At 37.3% G+C, this 20,291-nt stretch overlaps 2 protein-coding genes across 8 annotated transcripts in view; both read left to right on the top strand.

Moving 5' to 3' along the window:
- Positions 1 to 5,988, top strand: part of LOC117265280 (uncharacterized) — a 28,497-nt gene extending 22,509 nt beyond the window's left edge. The window contains exons 22-26 of the mRNA XM_078171499.1: positions 78 to 328; positions 481 to 603; positions 3,574 to 3,709; positions 3,867 to 3,899; positions 5,033 to 5,988. Of these exons, the coding sequence (XP_078027625.1) occupies positions 78 to 328; positions 481 to 603; positions 3,574 to 3,709; positions 3,867 to 3,899; positions 5,033 to 5,301 (812 nt within the window). The 3' untranslated portion in view covers positions 5,302 to 5,988. The remainder of the gene's footprint in view (positions 1 to 77; positions 329 to 480; positions 604 to 3,573; positions 3,710 to 3,866; positions 3,900 to 5,032) is intronic.
- Positions 5,989 to 11,475: 5,487 nt separating this feature from the next.
- Positions 11,476 to 20,291, top strand: part of LOC144464477 (uncharacterized) — a 31,795-nt gene continuing 22,979 nt past the window's right edge. For 3 of the 7 annotated variants that reach the window (XM_078171492.1, XM_078171493.1, XM_078171491.1), the window contains exons 1-11: positions 11,476 to 11,653; positions 13,180 to 13,227; positions 13,846 to 13,905; positions 16,266 to 16,294; positions 16,685 to 16,961; positions 17,275 to 17,318; positions 17,885 to 18,203; positions 19,354 to 19,401; positions 19,528 to 19,572; positions 19,741 to 19,784; positions 19,977 to 20,265. In XM_078171492.1, the coding sequence (XP_078027618.1) occupies positions 13,218 to 13,227; positions 13,846 to 13,905; positions 16,266 to 16,294; positions 16,685 to 16,961; positions 17,275 to 17,318; positions 17,885 to 18,203; positions 19,354 to 19,401; positions 19,528 to 19,572; positions 19,741 to 19,784; positions 19,977 to 20,265 (1,165 nt within the window). In that variant the 5' untranslated portion in view covers positions 11,476 to 11,653; positions 13,180 to 13,217. The remainder of the gene's footprint in view (positions 11,654 to 13,179; positions 13,228 to 13,845; positions 13,906 to 16,265; positions 16,295 to 16,684; positions 16,962 to 17,274; positions 17,319 to 17,884; positions 18,204 to 19,353; positions 19,402 to 19,527; positions 19,573 to 19,740; positions 19,785 to 19,976; positions 20,266 to 20,291) is intronic. The other 4 variants (XM_078171494.1, XM_078171497.1, XM_078171496.1 and 1 more) reach the window with 4 other exon arrangements.

The raw sequence follows: 20,291 nt of genomic DNA, 5'->3' as shown, positions 1-20,291 counted from the left end.
TTTTTATTTATTTCTGACAGCATGTTTACAAAAACTGATGCAATCCTTTTCACTTACTGTGCTTTTGTTTTGTGCAGATGACAATCCTACAATATTAGACAAGTTTGCAGTCCTACACATAGATGACTGTGGAGATGTCGTGGAAAAAGTGTCTGAGGTCACATCGTCCCATGTCAAGCTGTCTGAACCAGTTTTCTCTCCAAGAGCGGTCCTGATGAAAGTCGGTGTACCTGTGAAAATACACTGTAATGTGCTGATATACAAGACCAACAAAGCATTCCTCACTCTCCATGTTTATCTGATCCCATGTGATCCGGGTCTACAAGAGGTTATTTCATAACTTACTGTCATCAATACGAATTATAAGAAGACACAGAATGGCACAGTCAATAACTTGATTAACAAACAATACTGATCACAATGTTTTCTGCATCAACCTTGTAGCAACGTTGTGTTGAGAGTTTTTTTGTGTTTTTACAGAGTGTGGACAAGAGGGAAAAACAAAACGAAATGATCTCAAAGCCACATCCAGAGAGGTCCCTGAAAATGCAAGATCGTTTCATCCTAACAGCAGATTTGGACGATGCAGACATTACTCCTAAAGTATGTTTTAAACTGTTTGAAAATAACCACTCTATTTTTGTGTTTTTTTGTTTTGTTTTGTTTTTTGTTGGTTTTAAAGAATTCATTACAACATGTTCCAACTTTATTACAAGTTTTGATTCTGGTCTCATGAGAAATTTATATCTTTAGTTAAACACATCAACATGTCCTAAAACATTTTAAAAAAGGTTTGTAAAAAACACTCTCTTATTACTCATAAACAAACTGTGTGACACTATTCACAAGTTGTGTTTTCCAGAAAGCAATGAAGTCTTAAAAGCTTTTTATATACAAAGATTGTGCTTTTTGGCCGCTACAAAGTTCCTTCTTTATGCCGCCTTAGCATTTTTTCACAGAACCTAATGTCAACGGCATCATGCCACTCTAGTGTATAGATTTCAGATAGCATGCAGGCATTGTGCAAGCAAAAGAGGCATGACAAGCATGGCATGAAGTGATCGGTAGGGTACTGAAAATCTCCACTTCAGTACTTTAAAAAAAGAAATTGAAAATACATATTTGAAAAACCCACAATGCTTTAGTTCAGGCAGGGAGTCAGCCAGGTGGGCTTCCTAGTTTGCATTTAAGGTGTTCCTTGTGTGCTCTCCTCCTACACTAGATTGAATTAAGAACAGACTTGTTTTGATGAAGGTAAAAATGGCAAATGTAGTGAATTAAAAGAAAAACTTCTATACTCGTGTGTGTTACTTGTAACACGTAACTACCCAACCCTGGAGGTATGTAACGCATCAGCATCGACCTCTAGTGTGACACATGAGAAATGTGTTGACATCATTTGCCGTACCTGTTATGTGTCTACTGCTTGGAGGGTAAGGAGCTCCTAGACCTAATTGTTTTCCCAGTTTACATACATTTTGGTCCACTTTTTTTGAGTTAGTTGCTAACTTCTAGCAGCTACTTTTTAAACCTCCCACGCACTTAACACCTTGTCAAAACGTCACACTCATCCTGCCCATGATCCCGTCCTGCTGTCTGTCCCATTTATACAGACCTCATTTTGGCTCTGTTGCTATCTCTGATGCCACCTTAGAGGCGAGACAACTCTGTCCCCCCATTCTGTGATGAGACCTTTTAAACAGAATCGCGAGACAGCACAACAGTGTAAAAGGGGCGAAAGAGAGCTCAAGATCTGTCCAACCTCAAGGATATCTACTGTTCCACTCACCTCCATTTCACAATTCATTTCCAAAATGTCTTTTTAATCAATGTTTCTTACACTGTAACAATAACAAAAGTGTTTTTCTCAATGTTCAACATGTGGCTTTATTTTCCCATGTGTTATTGACATAGATGCACTGCCAAAGCCTCATCGTAGCTGAGGTTCTTAAAGGATAGGTTTACATATTTTCAAGTATAGCTTGAAACAATACTAACACACTCAGATGTAATTGTTCCTCCTGTCCATCCATACTGGATACAGAGAGATCCTTCCTTAGCTAATTTAAATGTAAGTGATGGGGGAAATAATCCATGGTTTTTTTTCAGTGCAAAAAATTTGCAAAAGTTCAGCCAAGGTGACAGTCTGTTTAGTACTAGAATCCGTCTATCTGTTGCTATCCCTCCACTGAGCTCAGCAAGGAAACACTGTCTGCGGAAATATAACTGATTTTTAAACATTTTTCATCTCATGCATGATGTTTTTCCCGCACTAATTTTTCTCATGCCAGACCCTGCCATTCCTCAGCTGACCGGCAGTAGCCCTCACCCTGTCCAGCCTTTCCCCTGTCACCTGAGGCCGGTTTTACAGATTTTAGATTCAAAAGTTCCGGCATCACTGCTGATAATGCACCGATCCGCTTGTCGATTTCATGCTGTTTTACCCACTTATGAACAAGACCCTGAGACATTTTATCCCCTTCACTTGGGGCAGCAACTCAGTCCAAAACCAGACAGAAAAATCCACTGTTTCAGGCAGAGAACCATGCTGACGCTCATCCCGACCGGAGCTGAGTGGTTTGACACATTTGCTCGGTTAGCCATGTTTTTAAGTTTGAAATAAGTCTTAATTTAACCAGTATTCATGGCAAAAAAGTTCTTTATTTTAAACGTCTATCTGAAATCTTACTATAGATAGATCTAAACCATTGTCACAGTCGATCTTTGAGAAACCAGTTCGTTTCTCTCCTGTCCTCACACCCACCCCTCAACTTCCAGTCAGCCTCTCAGTGCATGTACAGTACATACAAGCTCACATTCCCTTTTGATACATCGTCTATAGTGTTCTCACCTTAGCCTTCCAGCTCTTTACACTGCCTGCCTGTTTTTGCCTCAGCCTGTATCCAGTTTGTGTCTTTTACCTAATCTCTTTAGATACGTTTTCTCACTGCCTTTTCACCTCACCTGCCTTTGAGTCCTTACCTTCATAAGAGAACTGTCACAAGAAAGACTAACTTTGAAGAGCTACCCACTTGATTTGTGTACCTCAGACTGCTGAGGTCTCATATTAGCTTCAGCTGAACTTCACAATGCATTTTTACACAGAACGAGGAGTGTGGAATTTCTCCTCAATCGCTTGCATTGAAATGACCTTCGTGAAAGATTTCTTTGTGGCCAGTATGGACAGAAAAAACTATTGCAAAGACTAATAACACTTACAATATACATATGGGCATGTGTAAGTATTGTTTTAAGACATGCTTGATTTGTTCCTGTAATAGCAATATTCATACCACAAAATATGATTTGATTTACAAATTGTGGTACAAACCTGTTGTTTCTCTAAAAACATTTTTCAAAAATGAAATGAGAGATTTTCATTCATACATTTACTTATAACAGCATTCTACAAGTAATTGGCAAGATACATCAGATATTTTCTTTTTTGTTCCTGACTGTACATGTCTTTGATTTAAATCACAATACCACCTCAGTCTAAAACCTATGAAGTGTCACAGTTGGAATTTTCTGGCGCTTAAAGTCGAAGCCCCACTCCCCCTTTATTTGTTACAGACACTAAAGCTCAGATATAAAAGCAGAAACCCAAATTTCTTTGAAGTGTTCATTGAAAATCCAGACAAAGTCTTCATGCTCCAGATTGAACAAGAAAATGATCATCAACCAGTGTGGACCTGTGCAATTAGAAAAGGTCAGTTTTAAATAATACCACAAGAATTTAAATACACTGTCTGAGTACCACTTGAATTTTATTGAATATCATTATTGAAGCAGACATCTATTGTTGGATAAAAGGCAGTAAATCAGCTCCATATTCATATTTCCTTATCTCTGCATTATTTTTACAGATGACTACCAAAGCAGCACTGGTCCTTTACCAGGTAAAATATTTCAAATGATTTGTATTTAGAAGAGTTGCTCTTTAGATTTTACTGTTTTGTCTGTCTGTCTGTTGCGCTGTGATGTGTTCACAGTGAAAACTATTGCACATTTTCACATTGCGTTGCATCAAAGTCAGAAGAAGTGTTTATTTAAAATACAGTTTATCAGTTTGAACATTTATCATCTTGTCTCTGTTCTGTATTCAATTAAATTTAGGTCACAAAAGATTCACAAATGATTGCATCCTGTTTTCATTACATTTTACAGAGTGTAGCAACTTTTTCAGTTGTATTTTTCATATTGTCCACAGCAGCACATTACTGCTTCACTCCTCCCACTGTTTTTCCAATGACCAACTTAAATGACTCAAAGCAATTTGCTAATAAGCAACTCAACAAAATCGCTAACAGTACTCACAAATGCATATTCTCAGAATTTAACCGTGTCATCCTACGGCGTTGCTCACAAATCTCTGAGCCCTTTCCTTTTTATGTTCTGTCTCTGTACAGTACTGACTGTGAGTCGCAGACAGCAACAATGAGTTTAACCTTCATTTCTGATGCTTGGTAATGTCAGGAGAATCTGTCAGGATAGGCTTGTGTGTCACGCAAATTCTTGCGCAAATGTAAAATTTTCAACTGGCTCGAATAGTGCCATCTGATTTACAGTAACCTGGTTACTTAAGTGCATATAAACAAGCTGAATGATCCCCACTGCATTTCCAATATCTGAACATTGTTGTGGCAAATTATAAAAGGAGCCATAATCCCTGAATTCATTACACAGCAGCAATATTAATCAAGTTTAAGCCTTTTCTGCCTCTTGATTTCTTACCTGACTGTGACAAAACAACATCCTGCCGAGCATGAACTTGTTTATGTTACCTGAGCAATAAAATATTTATACTCCTCAAAAGGAGTTTGAATTTGCGCGACCAAAACTATAACTTGAAATCAAACCAATAAAATTGTGAATGTTAGGCTGTTCAACAGCAACAATTCATTTAAACTCTACAGGTGTTTGCAGTATTCAAAAGGTTTGAGTGTCACTTTGCAATTAACCCTCTCTTTTTTTAAATCGTAAAGGAACTGATGTCACCAGATACTACCTAAACAGATTTTTCTGCCCTCAGGGGAGCACTTTGTGGATAAACACCAGTGTGCTCTGATTGAGAGAATGAGCAATATAAAACCAATCTTGGATAATCTCCTGAGTGAAAAGGTAATCCAACAAGAAGATTATGATACAATCAGTGCCATCCAAACCACTCAGGAGAAGATGAGGAAACTCTATAGCGGTGCCCTGAAAGCTGCAGGACATGACGGCAAAGATGTCTTCTACAAAATCCTTGAGGAGAAGGAGACGTATCTTGTTGCTGATCTCAAGAGGAAGGCGTCATAAATACTGTGATCAGGGTAAATTTGCTCTTGTGACCAAACACACTGGCTAACTGAGCAAAACAGAACAAAACCATTTTATAGCCTGCATTTGTAAAAATATTCATCCTGGTGCCATATCCATCTAATCCTTTCTTTTTTTCTTTAGCATGGTTTTTTTTTCATTCTTTGATAAAATGAATCCAATATGGTTGCTCAAATACTGTATATTATGTTGGAAAAAGACATATATTTTTGATATTTTAAAATAATTGTATGTATATTTTTTAAATGTAAATGTCCACTCAGGTTTTAACTCTGCACTCATCTACGCCACTATGGTCTGCACACAGAACACAAACAGTTATGCAGTGTTACATTCCTGCCGTCAGACTGTGGAGCTGACCCTTTTATATCTCTTATTTTGATTCTACACAAATATAATAGCTTGTTTACAATCACGACGTGGACACAGTCATCATTACAAATTACCTTGTCCGTCAGACCTCTTAATGTTGCTCATGTTACTCTGTGAGCCGATGAAAGCATCCAAGTGTTGACTTTGCCTCCAGCTGCTCTCCATCTGGACAGAGCACCAATGTATTATGACATATGCAAAGACAAAATCATGGCTGTGGACTTTCTAAAAACATGTTTACATATTGTCTATTTGTCTGGCATTTGTTGCTTTTCAATAAATAAGTTGTCTTGATATGACTTTATTCTTATGATATTGCATGTAATTTATTGCTCACTATTTGACTAACTTCAGTCTTATTTTATATCAGCCAATCTAGAAACAGCTTTAACCAATGTGCTTAAACCGGCAATAACCCGGGATGGGTGGGGGGCCTTCTGTGCGAGTTTGCATGTTTTCTCCAGGTACTCCAGCTTCCTCCCACAGTCCAAAGACATGCAGGTTAATTAGTGACTGTAAATTGCCTGTAGGTGTGAATGTGAGTGTGAATGGTTGTCTGTCTCTATGTGTCAGCCCTGTGATAAACCTGATAAATGTGAGTCAAATATTAACTCAGTGAAGCTGCTTTTGGTCTCTACCAGCTGCTGAGGGAAATATCTGTCCCTTTCGCTGCTTAATGCTCCACTATGTGCAACAGCTTGTCCCTAACTGTCATTCTGCTGTTTGCTGCTGAGCAGGTAGTGAACTGTGAGTTTTTAGAGCAAAACACATCATTAGAGCGAAGACAGTAAAGCAAAAGCTCTGTAAAGATAAAGAGAGCTGCAGATTCAGGTCATAATTCTCTGTAGGTTCATCACTACCAGACACCTTATATTGTGCGTCCCTTATCTACAGCTAGGCCAACACCAAAGAAACACCATAAGAGAAGAAACTTGTAGGCTGAAAATATTTTTGAGCATTTTGAATTTTGTTATAATTAGACATGACCATTGAGAAAGAAATTCAATAAAACAGTTTTGTGTGAAACATTCATCATTAAATTGCGGATGATTCTGTCCTGAGTTTATGATAGGAGCTGGTGCAGGAGCCATGTTGTGTTTATTTATTTATTCTGTACCTCCAAAATACAGGGGGCAGTATTTCCTTTGTTTACTGACTCTACCCGGATGTTGGCGGGGGGTCAGGTAGGTTACTTGAGGTTACTCAGTGTTACACAGGTGTGGCTGATTAGAGGGGAGAAGCAAACAGTTTTCGACTGTGCCTGTGCTTGTGCGTTTTTCTGTTTATAATTTATGTGGACAAGTATTAAGTATGTGGCTTCCGCAAGAAATTAAATGAACATTATTATTTCAAACGCAAAGGAAGTTTTCGTTGGTTTATTGCCTTGCCCGAGTACACGTCAAAACAAAATTAATCAGCATCCAGTAGTGGCTACAGGACCAGTCACTACAGCTGGAGTGTGGACATGACCCTGCAGTAGATTACTTTGTTGATGAAGCTAACATTTATTTTAGCCCTATAGCTGTCATACAGACAGTACAATAATATAAATAATGATAAAACTGACCTCTCCTGTGTTGACTGTCAGTGGTAGGTTCTTGTTACGCCCCGGTCTAGGGGTGTGGGTGCGTAACATAAGGACACACAGGAACACGGGAGTAAATGTACAGGTGAGCAATTTATTGCTACACACTCCAAAAACACACTGTACAATATCGCACACAAAATGGAGCAAAAGACGTCAGGGTGAGCCCAGGCCAAAACAACAAACAAAAAGCAACCTGTCTACCGACCGGCGAAATAACTAATCCCTAACAAAAACAAAGATACAAAACTACAATACTAGGCCTAACTCCCTAGGCTAACGAAAAACAGGAGAAAACAATAATATGTGACAATGACTATTTACAATATACACAAACGACTGAGTTGGCCCTAAGGCGCTGGTCTTAACAAAAGAATTAATTATTTAGCAAGCAAGCTAAATAAGCACACGTGGATCACACAACAAAGTACTCATAAATCACAAAACCAGAGAACGATACAATGTGCTGCTGCCATGTACGAGAGTGGTCTCTCGGCTTCCGTGTGGCCGGCATTATGAAGGCCGAGCCCCTTGCTCCACCAATCCGGCAGCGGTGACGTCACGCTTGTTATCCAGTAGGCGACCGTTGACACAGAAGGCCGAGCCCCTTGCTCAGCCAATCCAGCCGGAGCAACGTCATGATCGTCCAGCGACCACCTGCACACCTGTTAACACAACACACACGATCTCCGGACAGAAAGAGAAGTCTGACTTTCCACTAAACATGATGATCAAATCCATAGCCTACATAGACACAAACACATACACATAATAAATACACAGGCGGCCGGGTGACGTAACAGTTCTCGTGAATTTTGTGTGCCTAAACTCGAACTGCCTTTCGAAACATTTATTAAAACATATTTTTCAGTATTTTTAAGGAACACAAACTCTGCAATCCATCCACTGGTAGCTAACTACAAAGAGCCTCTACAATTAAAAATGCTGAGTTTTTTATGTTTTTTTTAAAAAAAACATGAAGGTTAAGATCATACAGTTGTGTAGCAGTATCATAAGGGGCCCATGACAAAGCTGAAGCTAACAAGATAATGGTTTCACTGCCACAGATGTCAGTACATGCATAGACATATATACATAGACGCCGCATTGACTGCCACTGCCTATTGGAGCCGACGTCCTCGCCAGCCGCCATCTTGGATGGGTCTCGCTTCGCCTCCACAGTGCATTCACTTCTATTGAGGAAGGAGCTGTACGCACAAGTAAAATAGAATAACTCACTGAATTTTCAACTGATTTTCACGCGGTTTGGTTTGTTACAAACGGCACACATGTAGTTATGATACAGGATGCTTTCGTACATTAAAAATGCGGGATTTCATGCTTTAATACTTTCTGCAGATAGCAACAGCATGTTATTTAGATCACAACACAGTTCTTTTATTCACCTCAACCCCAGAGTGGGAGATAACTGTATAACACCCAAAACACCCAAAACACAAGCAGGAAGTGCAGACGGCTGCAGTAAAGGGCTGGCAGAGCATCACCAGGGAAGAAACCCAGCATCTGATGATGTCTATGGGTCCAACACTTCAGGCAGTCATTGACTGTAAAGGATTTGCAACCAAGTATTAAAACTGACTGTTTAATTAATGATTATGTTAGTTTGTCCAAATACTTATGAGCCCTTAAAGTCGGGGGACTGTTTGAAGAAATGGTTGTAATTCCTACACGGTTCATACTACATTTTTGAAAAAAGCCTTAAATGAAAGCTGAGAGTCTGCACTTTAAGCAGGTATTGATTGTTTCATTTAAAACCCATTGTGGTGGTGTACAGAGCCAAAATGACGACAACTGTATCATTGTCCAAATAATTATGGACCTGACTGTGTGTGTATATATGTATATATATATATATATATATATCCATCCCACTCTGGGGTTGAGGTGAATAAAATGTATGAAATCCCGCATTTTTAATGTACGAAAGCATCCTGTATCATAACTATATGTGTGCCGTTTGTAACAAACCAAACCGCGTGAAAATCAGTTGAAAATTCAGCGAGTTATTCTATTTTACTTGTGCATACAGCTCCTTCCTCAATAGAAGTGAATGCACTGTGGAGGCGAAGCGAGACCCATCCAAGATGGCGACCGGCGAGGACGCGCTCAGGCAGTCGATGCGGCGTCTATGTGTATATGTCTATGAGTACATGCCCGTCACCTGTGTGTTGTTGACGTCCTGGACTTTCTTCTTCTTCTGCTCCTTCTTGTCGCGTGTCTCTGCAGTTGTGTTACCCATAGACATATATACATAGACGCCGCATCGAGCGCCTGTTGTTTAGGAGCTGAGGTGCAGACAGTGGAACAGAGGGCAAATTATGTGCTTTGTGACTTCTGCAGGTATGTTTTTGTTTGATTTATGTTGTATTTTCCGTTGTTTCTGTTTAGTTCCCCCTCTATGAGTGCCTTTTTACTCTGTCCACCAGGTGTCACTGTTTGTTTCATGAATATACTGTGTTAAATGTTTTGTGGTGATTTGTTAATATAATTCATGTTGAAATTTATGTTTTTCAGCAGTGTTTGGTATGACTTTGCAAATAATTTAATAAGCAGTTTGTATGTTATATTAATTACATATTTAAATGTAATTTTATTACATTTATACATATTGTTAAAAGACAAATGAGCTCAGACAGTGCTGTTTCGCATTGCTGAGGGAGCTGAGGTGCAGACAGTGGAACAGAGGGCAAATTATGTGCTTTGTGTCTTCTGCAGACCAAAATAAATGCTGAAAACCAGTCCCAGTGTCAGTCCCTAGCTACATCTGTTACACCAACATACTATTACAACTATTGAATATGGACGACAACGATCCGAGTGTATTGAATGTGAATCACATTATTTGTTTAATGTCATCAAACTATTTTGTTGACTTGAATTAGACAGCGAAATTGTTGTTTTACTGTGATACGTTTAAAATGATATGACTGTCTTTACCACGATAGTCTGAAAGGCACATCAAATATGGGTTAAAGTAGTAGGTAATAATTTAGCTTGTTAGCAATAAACTGTTTCACCTGCACATTTTGTTTCATGAAACCGAAGCGCAATGACGAAGTTCAGCATATGCTTTAAATTAAACATGAATAAATAATTAAAGCAATGAAATGGATGATATGAGAAAAACATGTATAGGCTTACGTTTTCATACAAGCTTGAAACTGTTTACATATTGGCAATTAGTGTACTTTATGCTAAAAGTTAATTTTGTATTCATGTATGTCATGTAATACACCTACACACACGTTTTTCCTTTATTATTCATAATATATATCACGTGTGTTTATATCACTACATTGATATTACTCTATAGCATAGCCTATATTTAGAGATTTTGTGGACAGAAATTAAGCTCATCCGGCGCAGAAGATCAGAATTGTATTTTTGTCTATTATTGGGTTTTGGCCTTGTTTATGTGTGTAAAACGGTTGAAAAATATTAACTTTGACTAATTAGGCACTATCTATTTAAGGTGCACATAACAATCCATAAAGGGAAAACCTTGCCCCAACTAGAGAAATGCACAACAAGGAAGGGGCACTATTCAAATTGTAGGTAATGTTGTTAATATGTCGATATAATAATGTATTTGCTATGCTCCAGAATCTTCAGTATTTCAGTGTAGACTGTGATAGGTATTTAATTTTTTTTTAAGTGTTTCTGTTTTCAGTATTGTGATATGTTTGATTTCTTTTTTTTTCTCTGCAGATCTCCCTGATGTGTGATGTAACCACAGCACACAATCACACAATAAAACATTTCAAACCATTTCAGTATTTCACAGCCTTTGTTTCAAATTCCCACAACAAACACCCAAGACCAGACATTTCCTATTATATGGTGTAGCGTGTTTGATCAATGCAGTGCAAGTTTTTGGCGTGCCAGTCAGAGCAGTCTGATGAATATTAAGAAATAAAGAACTAAAATAGTTGGATCAAACCATACAAAACAACGAGCAAACAATAATAATGCAGAACAGCACCCAAGCATAAATTAGCAATTAAATCTTGGTATTTTTATTCGGGTGTAATAAAATTTTAAAATTGTATATTGTAATAAAGCATTAAAAGTGTAACTTGTTTCAAACAGTGGTGATTTAGTTGCAGTTATACAGCCGTCCAGTAGGGGACACTGTCGCGAAAAACAAGGGGTCTAGAACTGCGGGTCCAGAACTGCGGGTCTGAATCTGCAGTCTACAGGTCTGCAGAGACATTCTATTGGGGGAAACGGCTCTCCAACGGGCGACACTTCGACCCCAAGTCCTGTCAACTCAACCAGACATGATTTACCGCTGTCATAACAACTGGACGGACTTTATCTCTGACAGCTGAAGCTACGAGCTGTTTTAAAACGGTTTGTAAAACTTACTTTAACTCTTACTTTCACTTTCATGGTTTTAACTTCCTGTTGAGCTCCATTAGTGTGTAAAAACGGTTAACTAAGCTAACGGTACAGTAACTAACACTTTTCTAACATCAGTATGTGAACAACAGGTTGCTAGCTGAAGTTGCTAAAGTGCTTTGACAAGACAGTTTATTAAAACAGAAACTAGAATATAAGAAACAGCAAAGGCGACGTTCAACGAGAGACAGAGTTTACACACACAGACACACCCATGTTAGGCCACTGTAACGTTATTTAAAGTAATTTTACTTGAGTATTTACAAGTTATGCTAGTTAATACTTATAATCCACTATATTTTTTAAAGCCAATGTTCGTTTTTACTCTGCTACAATAAACTTGACAGCATTAGTTACAAGTTATGTTGCATATTCAGACTAAAAAGAATCAACTAACGTTAAAGAATTATGATATATTATTATGAATTAATTGACCCAGCAGTACATAATGTTAGCATTAGCTCCATCCTTACCTGCTGCAACATTAAAGTGAATTACACATTCATGTATCAGTGATTATAATCAAGGAATTTAATTTACATTATTCTGAAATGGCCCGTTCTTCATAGTGAGTAGGACTACTTTTAGTTTTGGTACTTCAAGTATATTTTAATGCTAATACTCATGTACTTTCACTGGAGAAAGATTTTGAATGCAATACTTTTACTTGTAAGAGTAACAGTTTCTTCAGTGTGGTATTTCTACGTTTACTTCAGTTAAAGATAGGGCTGCTGGGGTAACGTTACCCTGTGTAGTTTAGTCTGCTCAGTAAATCAAATAATGTCTGGGACCCATACCTGCTATTGTTCATGTGTGGGAAATGTACTTTTTATTACAAAACTACGCAACTATTTTGATAGTCTACTTTTTTTTTGCTCGTGGACACAGCACCATTAAAACGCAAAGATAGTGAACAAGAGTGACTCTGGGGTTGGCCTTCACTTTCAGTGGTGATACTGTTTCAAAGAGTAACTGACAATTCCTGCGTATTATACCTTTAACTGAGCCTTATATTGTTGTATATCTGTTGTTATTTCTGTTCTATTTATTTTGTCTTGCATTCTTGGCGCTCTGATCTAGAGCTGCAACAATTAATCAGTTAATTGATTAGTTGTCATCCATTAAATTAGTTGCCAACTAATCTGATTATCGATTAACTGGTTTTGAGTATTTTTCTAAAGGAAAAAGCTTCTTAAATGTGAAATGGAAACTGAGTATCTCATTTTCACCATTTTGTGACATTTTATAGACCAAACAACTAATGAATTAATAGAGAAAATAATGGACAGATGAATCAACAATGAAAATGATAATTAGTTGCAGCCCTACTCTGATCATTAAAGAGAGACACCATGTTATTTATCATTGAGATGTATATGAAACAACAGAGGTATGCATATTGTCTAAGAACAATACTGAACATTGTTCTGAAGTCTTTATCTTATGTAAAGTTTTTAAATGTATTTATTGTTTTACAGCTCCTTGATCCTCAGCAGCAGCAATTAATAAAAATACAATGGCAGACGGTAGGTGTATTATCCAGTCCATGACAACATAACAACAGCACAAGAATGTGCAACATACTGAACGAATGTAGAAAAACATATAATTGAAGCATAAAAGAAAGAAATGTCAATCAAATACAATGTAATATACTTAAAAATAAAGCATAAGACATTACAACTAAAAATAAAAGACACAGGACAGATTTTGCACATTTGCAGCTCAGTCTTATTTAATTTGACTCACTACTGCACCAAATTTGCAGCTGACAATTATCCATTATTCTGTTTCACTAAGGATGGTAAAACAAATTACAGTGCACAGCTGTTTGAGGAATTCTTTTGCCTTTTTGAAAAAAAGATGAAACTATGTATTTGATTTACATTTCCATAGGAACAAATGGGCTCGGGCTGAGAGCCACAGACCAGCTGGGGAAGCTGAAAAGTATTGAGAGAGACAGGCACATCGTTGGTTTTGCTCTTTTCATTTTGGTCACTTGACAGTTAGAAAATAACAGATTGTCACCAGTCCTTTACTTTTTAAGTCTTTTTTTAACCTGACAACCAATCAGGGCATTTGAAAAAAGTGGTTGTGTTGGGTCCATCTTAAAGAAGCTTTCATTTTCCCTTCTTTTGTTTCAGCTGGGAAACCTTCAGCCGGAGCAACAGGTGTAGATACCATGGCAGAAGGTGGGTGCAGAGGTAGTATGATGTCTTCTCAATTAATGATTTGTAATCTGCTTGTAATCAGTCACTGATCAGATTATCTAGAAACCCAGAATCTGACAGTAAGGGCCCCTGACACACCAAACCAATGGTCATCCATTGATTAATGTCAAAAGTCTGTTGCCCTAGTTTTTGTTTTGTGTCCCACACCGTTGGCCCTTATCGGCCCTCATTGCCTGTTTATTGGCTGATACAACATGATGAACTGGTGGCGAAGTCGGTGGAGCCTGTTGGTGAGTAGAATCACTCTGACTGACAGTTCAGCTCAGCGTATGAAAAGAGTAACGCAACTGAAAAAAGCAAGCAAGTGGCTGACACAATGGCCTCAGACCTTTATGAGATTCAGTAAGTTACTGAACCTGATAAAGGGCTAAGAGATCAAAACGTTCTGTGCTTACTAAAGTTTATTGCAAGTAAAAGGTTTAGTTTTAGTTTATTAGGGATCCCCATTAGCTGGTACCATAGTGACAAACTAGTTTTCCTGAGGTCCACAAAAACAAACAAAATAGACAACAACAATCAATCATATCATATCATATCATCAACAAAAGACCACATTCATTTTACATTTAAATACAATTATAATATACCTAATGATAAATCTTAATTATAACATGCAACATTTAATAATTTTCATAAATCTAACAATTCATTTTCTGTGAAAACACTGAACACTCTACATATAGCCAAGTCAACATTTACAATCTTAAGTGAGATTTAAGTTTCTTTTTAAATACCTGTTTATTTTCTGTACAACAGAGATGGTGATACAGATTATTCCAGAGAGTTATTGCTCTATAAATAAAAGATCGTGATAAAGCATTTGTTCTTGGGCGAGGCAGTACCAGCTGACCGTTTCTGGACCCTCTAGATTGTGCACAGCATTTCGAAAAACAATTTGTTCAAATATAAAATCAGGTGTTCTACTGATCAAGACTGACTTAAACAATACAGCTGTGTTCACTGCTAACCTGTTTTCTACCGTCAGCCATGAGAGGGAATCATGCATGTGGTTAATTTTTGATCTGGATGAGCAACTCAACACCAACTGTGCAGCCTTATTTTGGGCAATCTGCAGCTTTCTGAGCTCACCTGTAGCAGCAGATGCCCAGACCACAGAACAATAGTCAAGGTGACATAATCCTGAACTTTGCACGATCTGACACAAGAGGGGGCGAGCAACAAAAGAAGCACATTTCCTGGAGATACCAACAGCTCTTCCCATCTTGAAGATAATTGTGTTGGGAATTCTCTTTCTTGACCCACATGCAGTTAAAAACACTATAATGAGTGCAACACACAGCTGAACTTTAGAGATCACCTTTACAAATTCTTCAGTTCTTTTCCTTCATAATTCAAGATATAAATTCTGTTTTTGATGAATCTCAGTCATTTACACTTTGATGATTCAAAGTAGAAGTTTTATAGCATCTTGCAATGAATTTTCTCTAAAGATGAAATGTGTCAAATTAGCTTCACGTCATCTCCAAATCATATCAGTCATTTTAGTCATTTTTTTTTCTATTTTTTTTATGATATTATAATGTTGTAATGTTGTAATTGTTTTTACATTTTATTTTTAAAAATGTAAAAATAGGAACATATATTTTAAGTTTGTGTACATGGAAATAACAAATACATGTACATGTAAAACCAATCAACAAAAGAAAGAATTTGTCTTGTTATCAGTCAGAGTGACTCTTAATGGAATAAAAACAGAAGGGTTCTGGTTGGTTAAACAAAGGTTTTATTACTATAATTGAAACTTGAAACCATTGTGTTAATGGAAGTATGTGTAAAAAGTCTCCCCTTAGAACATAACTAAAATAAAGGGGAGATTCAACGTCCAGTTGAATTTTATTTTATATTGTAGATAAGCAAATGTACACAGTTTGACAACCGTCAGCTTATATATGACTTTATACCTTGAAAGCAGTATATCGCTGCAACTGTTGCTCTTCCTGAGTTTTCTACCATTTTTTCTCCCCGTTAAAAGTTTTTTTTTAGGGAGAGGGATATTTCACTATCTGCTGTGATGGTTCAAGGACAGAGGAATGTCATATGTTGTAAAGCTCTCTGAGGCAAATCATGTTTTATGACGTTGGACTTTAGATATAAAATCGAAATTTAATTTAAGTTATTGTTTGTACGGCCCTTTGAGGCATGCCTACATTGGGCTGTAATAAACTTTGACTCGATGTATTGACTTGACATATTATTATGTCACTGTTAAAAAGGTTTAAGTGTCACTTTAGGATTAAATCATTTGGATCATAAATGTTTATTAAGCCTGATGTTAAAGTTAATAGGTCTTTTTCTACTTATTTTCTCCTCAGAGAAACAGCGGCCTTTACTGATCCAGAGGGTGAGTAATGTCACATCACTCTGACTTTACACAGTGCAGCTTTTATTTTAATTTTATTATTTCTCACAGAATTGAACTGATTAAGCTGCATAATGAACACATGAGGTCTTCAGCATGAATATTATATACCAATAATGTTAATAATTTGTGTTAGATTTACATATATATACATATATACATATATACAGCAGTTTGCAGCTTGATGTTGTAATAAATAAAAAATAAAACTGGTGTTTGACCATTACTTTGTGTGATATATTACCAATGTACTCTGACCACATCCTTATTTATAAAACAGGACACTGATGAGATGTGAACAGAATTTTTTTTACACATCCCAGCTGACATATTGCACTTTTACCTCATGAACATTTCCTCTGAATTTACCAGGTGGAGACGATAGCGTCTGTCATAGAGCTGCTTTTGGAAACACTGGCTGGTTTGAGTGACGGGGAGCTCAGGGAGTTCAAGACGGTCCTGAGTCAGAGTCACCTCCACAGACGTTTCTATCGGAGGCAGCTAAGGACAGCAGACATGCAGGACACAGTGTTTTTAATGGTGCAGAATGACGGCCAACAGTCTGTGAAGACAACCATAGAGGTTTTAGAGAAGATGAAGAGGACTGATCTGGTGCAGAGGTTGTCACACAGCAGCTCAGCACCCAAAAGTAAGACAAAAACATCTTAAAATCATAAAACAAATTCTAAACACGCATCTCATTAGTTTATAAATATGTTTTCTTCTCTTCACATTATGAATAATAATTTTAAAAGTCACATAATCTAATGTATAAGATGTATTTTATGACTTGTGAAGTATGAAAAAATATTTCAGGAAAGCGGGTAAAAATATCTGTTGATCTGTTGAGGTTCGAGTGTAATTCTGTGCTGACATTTTTTTATTGTGTTTTCTTTTGTTTTTTACAAAGCAGTATTGTCTGATGTGAATTCCCTGTTTTTACTTTCTTTCTTATTCCTCAGAAAAACACTCTATGGATGAATGCCTGTCTGCGCTGATACATAAAGTAAGCGATGTCATATCTGTGTGACCACGCAGAATACAGCTTTTATTAAATAAGATGCAGGTTTAAAGTCATATCAGCATTAATGATGATAAATTAAACCAAACTGGATGTTTCTCAGAGAACTGAAGCTATGATCAATTTCTGTTCATTAATATTCCTATCATTAATTCATTGTGTTTTAAACAGTTCAACATGCTCAACACGAAGATAAGAAAATGTCTTTATTGTGCTGCCACCTGTTTCTCTGACTTCATCAACAACATCTGATATTCAGATCAGGTGGCTTATTTTAGTTTATGACAGCCTGGAAATAAAATTGAATGAACATCAATCAGGTTACAGATATTAAAGTGTAGAAGGACACAGGAATCATCTTCTGCTCTAATGAACAGAGAATTAACGTATGTTGTATTAGTAGCTCAGGTGGTATTGTAGAAAAATACATCTTCAAACAATTAAGTGTCTAAAATAATATTAAATAATAATGATAATGACAATGATCAGGTGTAAAAAGATAAATCTACTAAACATATTTTCACTATGAACATATACTTGTAATTTTCCAGGTGGCAACAATGAGGGCTGTTAAAGAGCTGCTTTTGGAAACACTCAGTGATTTGAGTTACGAGGAGTTAGAGAAATTTAAATGGCTGCTGCAGTTCATGTTCTTCCAGAGGAGCCTTAAACTCATCCCAGGGAGTGAACTGAGCTTTTCAAACATCTCATCGAGACAACAGCAGTGGATTGACTGTGTAAACCAACTGGTGGATGTAATGTTGGAGAGATGCGGTCAACAGTCTGTGGAGGTGACCAAGGAGGTTTTGATGGACATGAACAGGACTGATCTGGTGCAGAGGCTGTCAGAGACCAGCTCAGGACACAAAGGTAAGATAAAGAGGACAACTGTAACTTTATATGTAATAATAAATAAATATGTATTGTTACAAAATCAGCAGCTTATAGTCAAAGCAATGCAGTAACAACACGTAGGCCTGTCATGACCCCAGAACAACCAAAGAGCTGAAACAACACCTCTGAAACACAGTCTCAACTACAAACTGAATATCAGCTTCACAGAGTTAGGTGTCTGTTATTTTAATAATATGGGAATATGCTTCTCACTCTGTGAAATGAATGAAGTGACTCATTTAACAAACTGAATTTACTTGTGCTTACAACATAAAAACTAAATGTAAAATGAGACAAAGATTACCTCAGAGGTGAATGTTTTGGATTTCAAAAGTTTCTCAACATCTTTTCTTTGAAAACATTCTCTGTGACTGGGCCACATGATCGTGTTTGTTCTGTTTGATCCATTAATTTTGTATATGTTGATCTCATTATCAGTGTAGGAGCCAATTAGCGCTCGGTAGTATAAGTAGGAATCAAACTGTGTGGGTTCAGGTGCTACCCGGAAGTTGAAACAGTTTTTGACCACACACTCAATCACTCACTTGTTTAGCACTCACCTGGTCACACACACACTGAGGCAGCTTGTTGCTGCAGTCTGTAGACATGAGTTGTAACCTGTTTTGAAGGTAATCGTCTGGTTTGGAGATCAATGGATGTGGAATAAATGGTGTTCAACTGCAAAGATCGTTTGGACTTTAATTCATTCAACAGATAAAGTGGTGTGTCAATTAATTCTTCCGTGGCAGAACATGTTAGTGGCTTAAAGCGTTGGCTTAGCCTCTAGAATCAGTCTTGTAATTTATTTAGCCTGTTGGGAATTGGACAAATGTTGTCTCTTTGATTTCTCTGTGTAAAGCTTTGATTTGACTTATACTACACTCCACTGTGGAGACAGACAGGCAATCTGTGTCAGGCAGATTATCACAGTGTTTTCTCATTGATTCCCTCTGTCATCTCTGTAACCATGGCTTCCTCCTGCCTTCAGTCCACACACCTGAAACTGAAATATTAAAGACTTTTTGTTCTCCGGAGGACTGAGTATTCCACTCAGGACAAGAACACATAAAGGCTTCACACAGTGTCTTTATTATTATGATTACAGTTGTCATTAAATGTGTTGCAGCTGCAGGATCATCGGCTGAAGCTTTTGGTGTGAGAACCACAGAGGGAGGTATGTGTCCTATAAAAAACTTAAGACTTAAAAAAAACAAATTAAATATAAAAAAAATATATATTTGTCACAATCTAAAAATAATGTTTCCTCTAAACACTGCAGTTACTTTAATTTACATTTCAGAGTATGAACCTTTAACACAGAGTTTAACAGCAAAGAAGACGTCAGGTGAAACCGTCATTGATTTTTATGATGTTACTGTTAAGGTTGATTTTTTTGTTCATTTAACCAGTTCTAATATAAATCCTTGATATTAGAATTATAACAGTCCAACAGTGTCTGATTATAAAGCCTTATGTTAAATCAATCATTCATTCATATTTCCTTTGTCCTCAGAGAAACACTGTGTGGATGAACATTGGCCTGCATTGATCCAGAAGGTGAGTAATGACACTTCTGTCTGACATTATGTGATCAGTTGTATCATTACTTTGTGTGATATAACTGATGTACTCTTACCTCATCCACATTTCTAAAACACAGACATTGATGAGATGTGAACAGAATCTGTAATCATCCCAGCTGACAAATTGCACTTTTTACCTCATGAACATTTCCTTTGAATTTACCAGGTGGAAGCGATGACGTCTGTCATAGAGCTGCTTTTGGAAACACTGGCTGGTTTGAGTGACAGGGAGCTTGAGGAGTTCAGGGACGTCCTCCTGAGTCAGACTGACCTCTACAGACGCCTCTCAGACATGACACTGATACTGCTGGAGATAGAAGACAGACAGAACACAGTGTTTTTAATGGTGCTAACTGACGGCCAACAGTCTGTGGAGACAACACAGGAGGTTTTAAAGAAGATGAAGAGGACTGATCTGGTGTGGAGGTTGTTAGACAGCAGCAAACGACCCAAAAGTAAGAAAATGAAGAAAACACGTGTC

This window comes from Epinephelus lanceolatus, chromosome 10, assembly GCF_041903045.1.
Source record: "Epinephelus lanceolatus isolate andai-2023 chromosome 10, ASM4190304v1, whole genome shotgun sequence".
Taxonomy (NCBI): Eukaryota; Metazoa; Chordata; class Actinopteri; order Perciformes; family Serranidae; genus Epinephelus; species Epinephelus lanceolatus.
The sequence above is the reverse complement of the archived record's forward strand: the minus strand, read 5'-3'. Positions and strand labels throughout refer to the sequence as shown.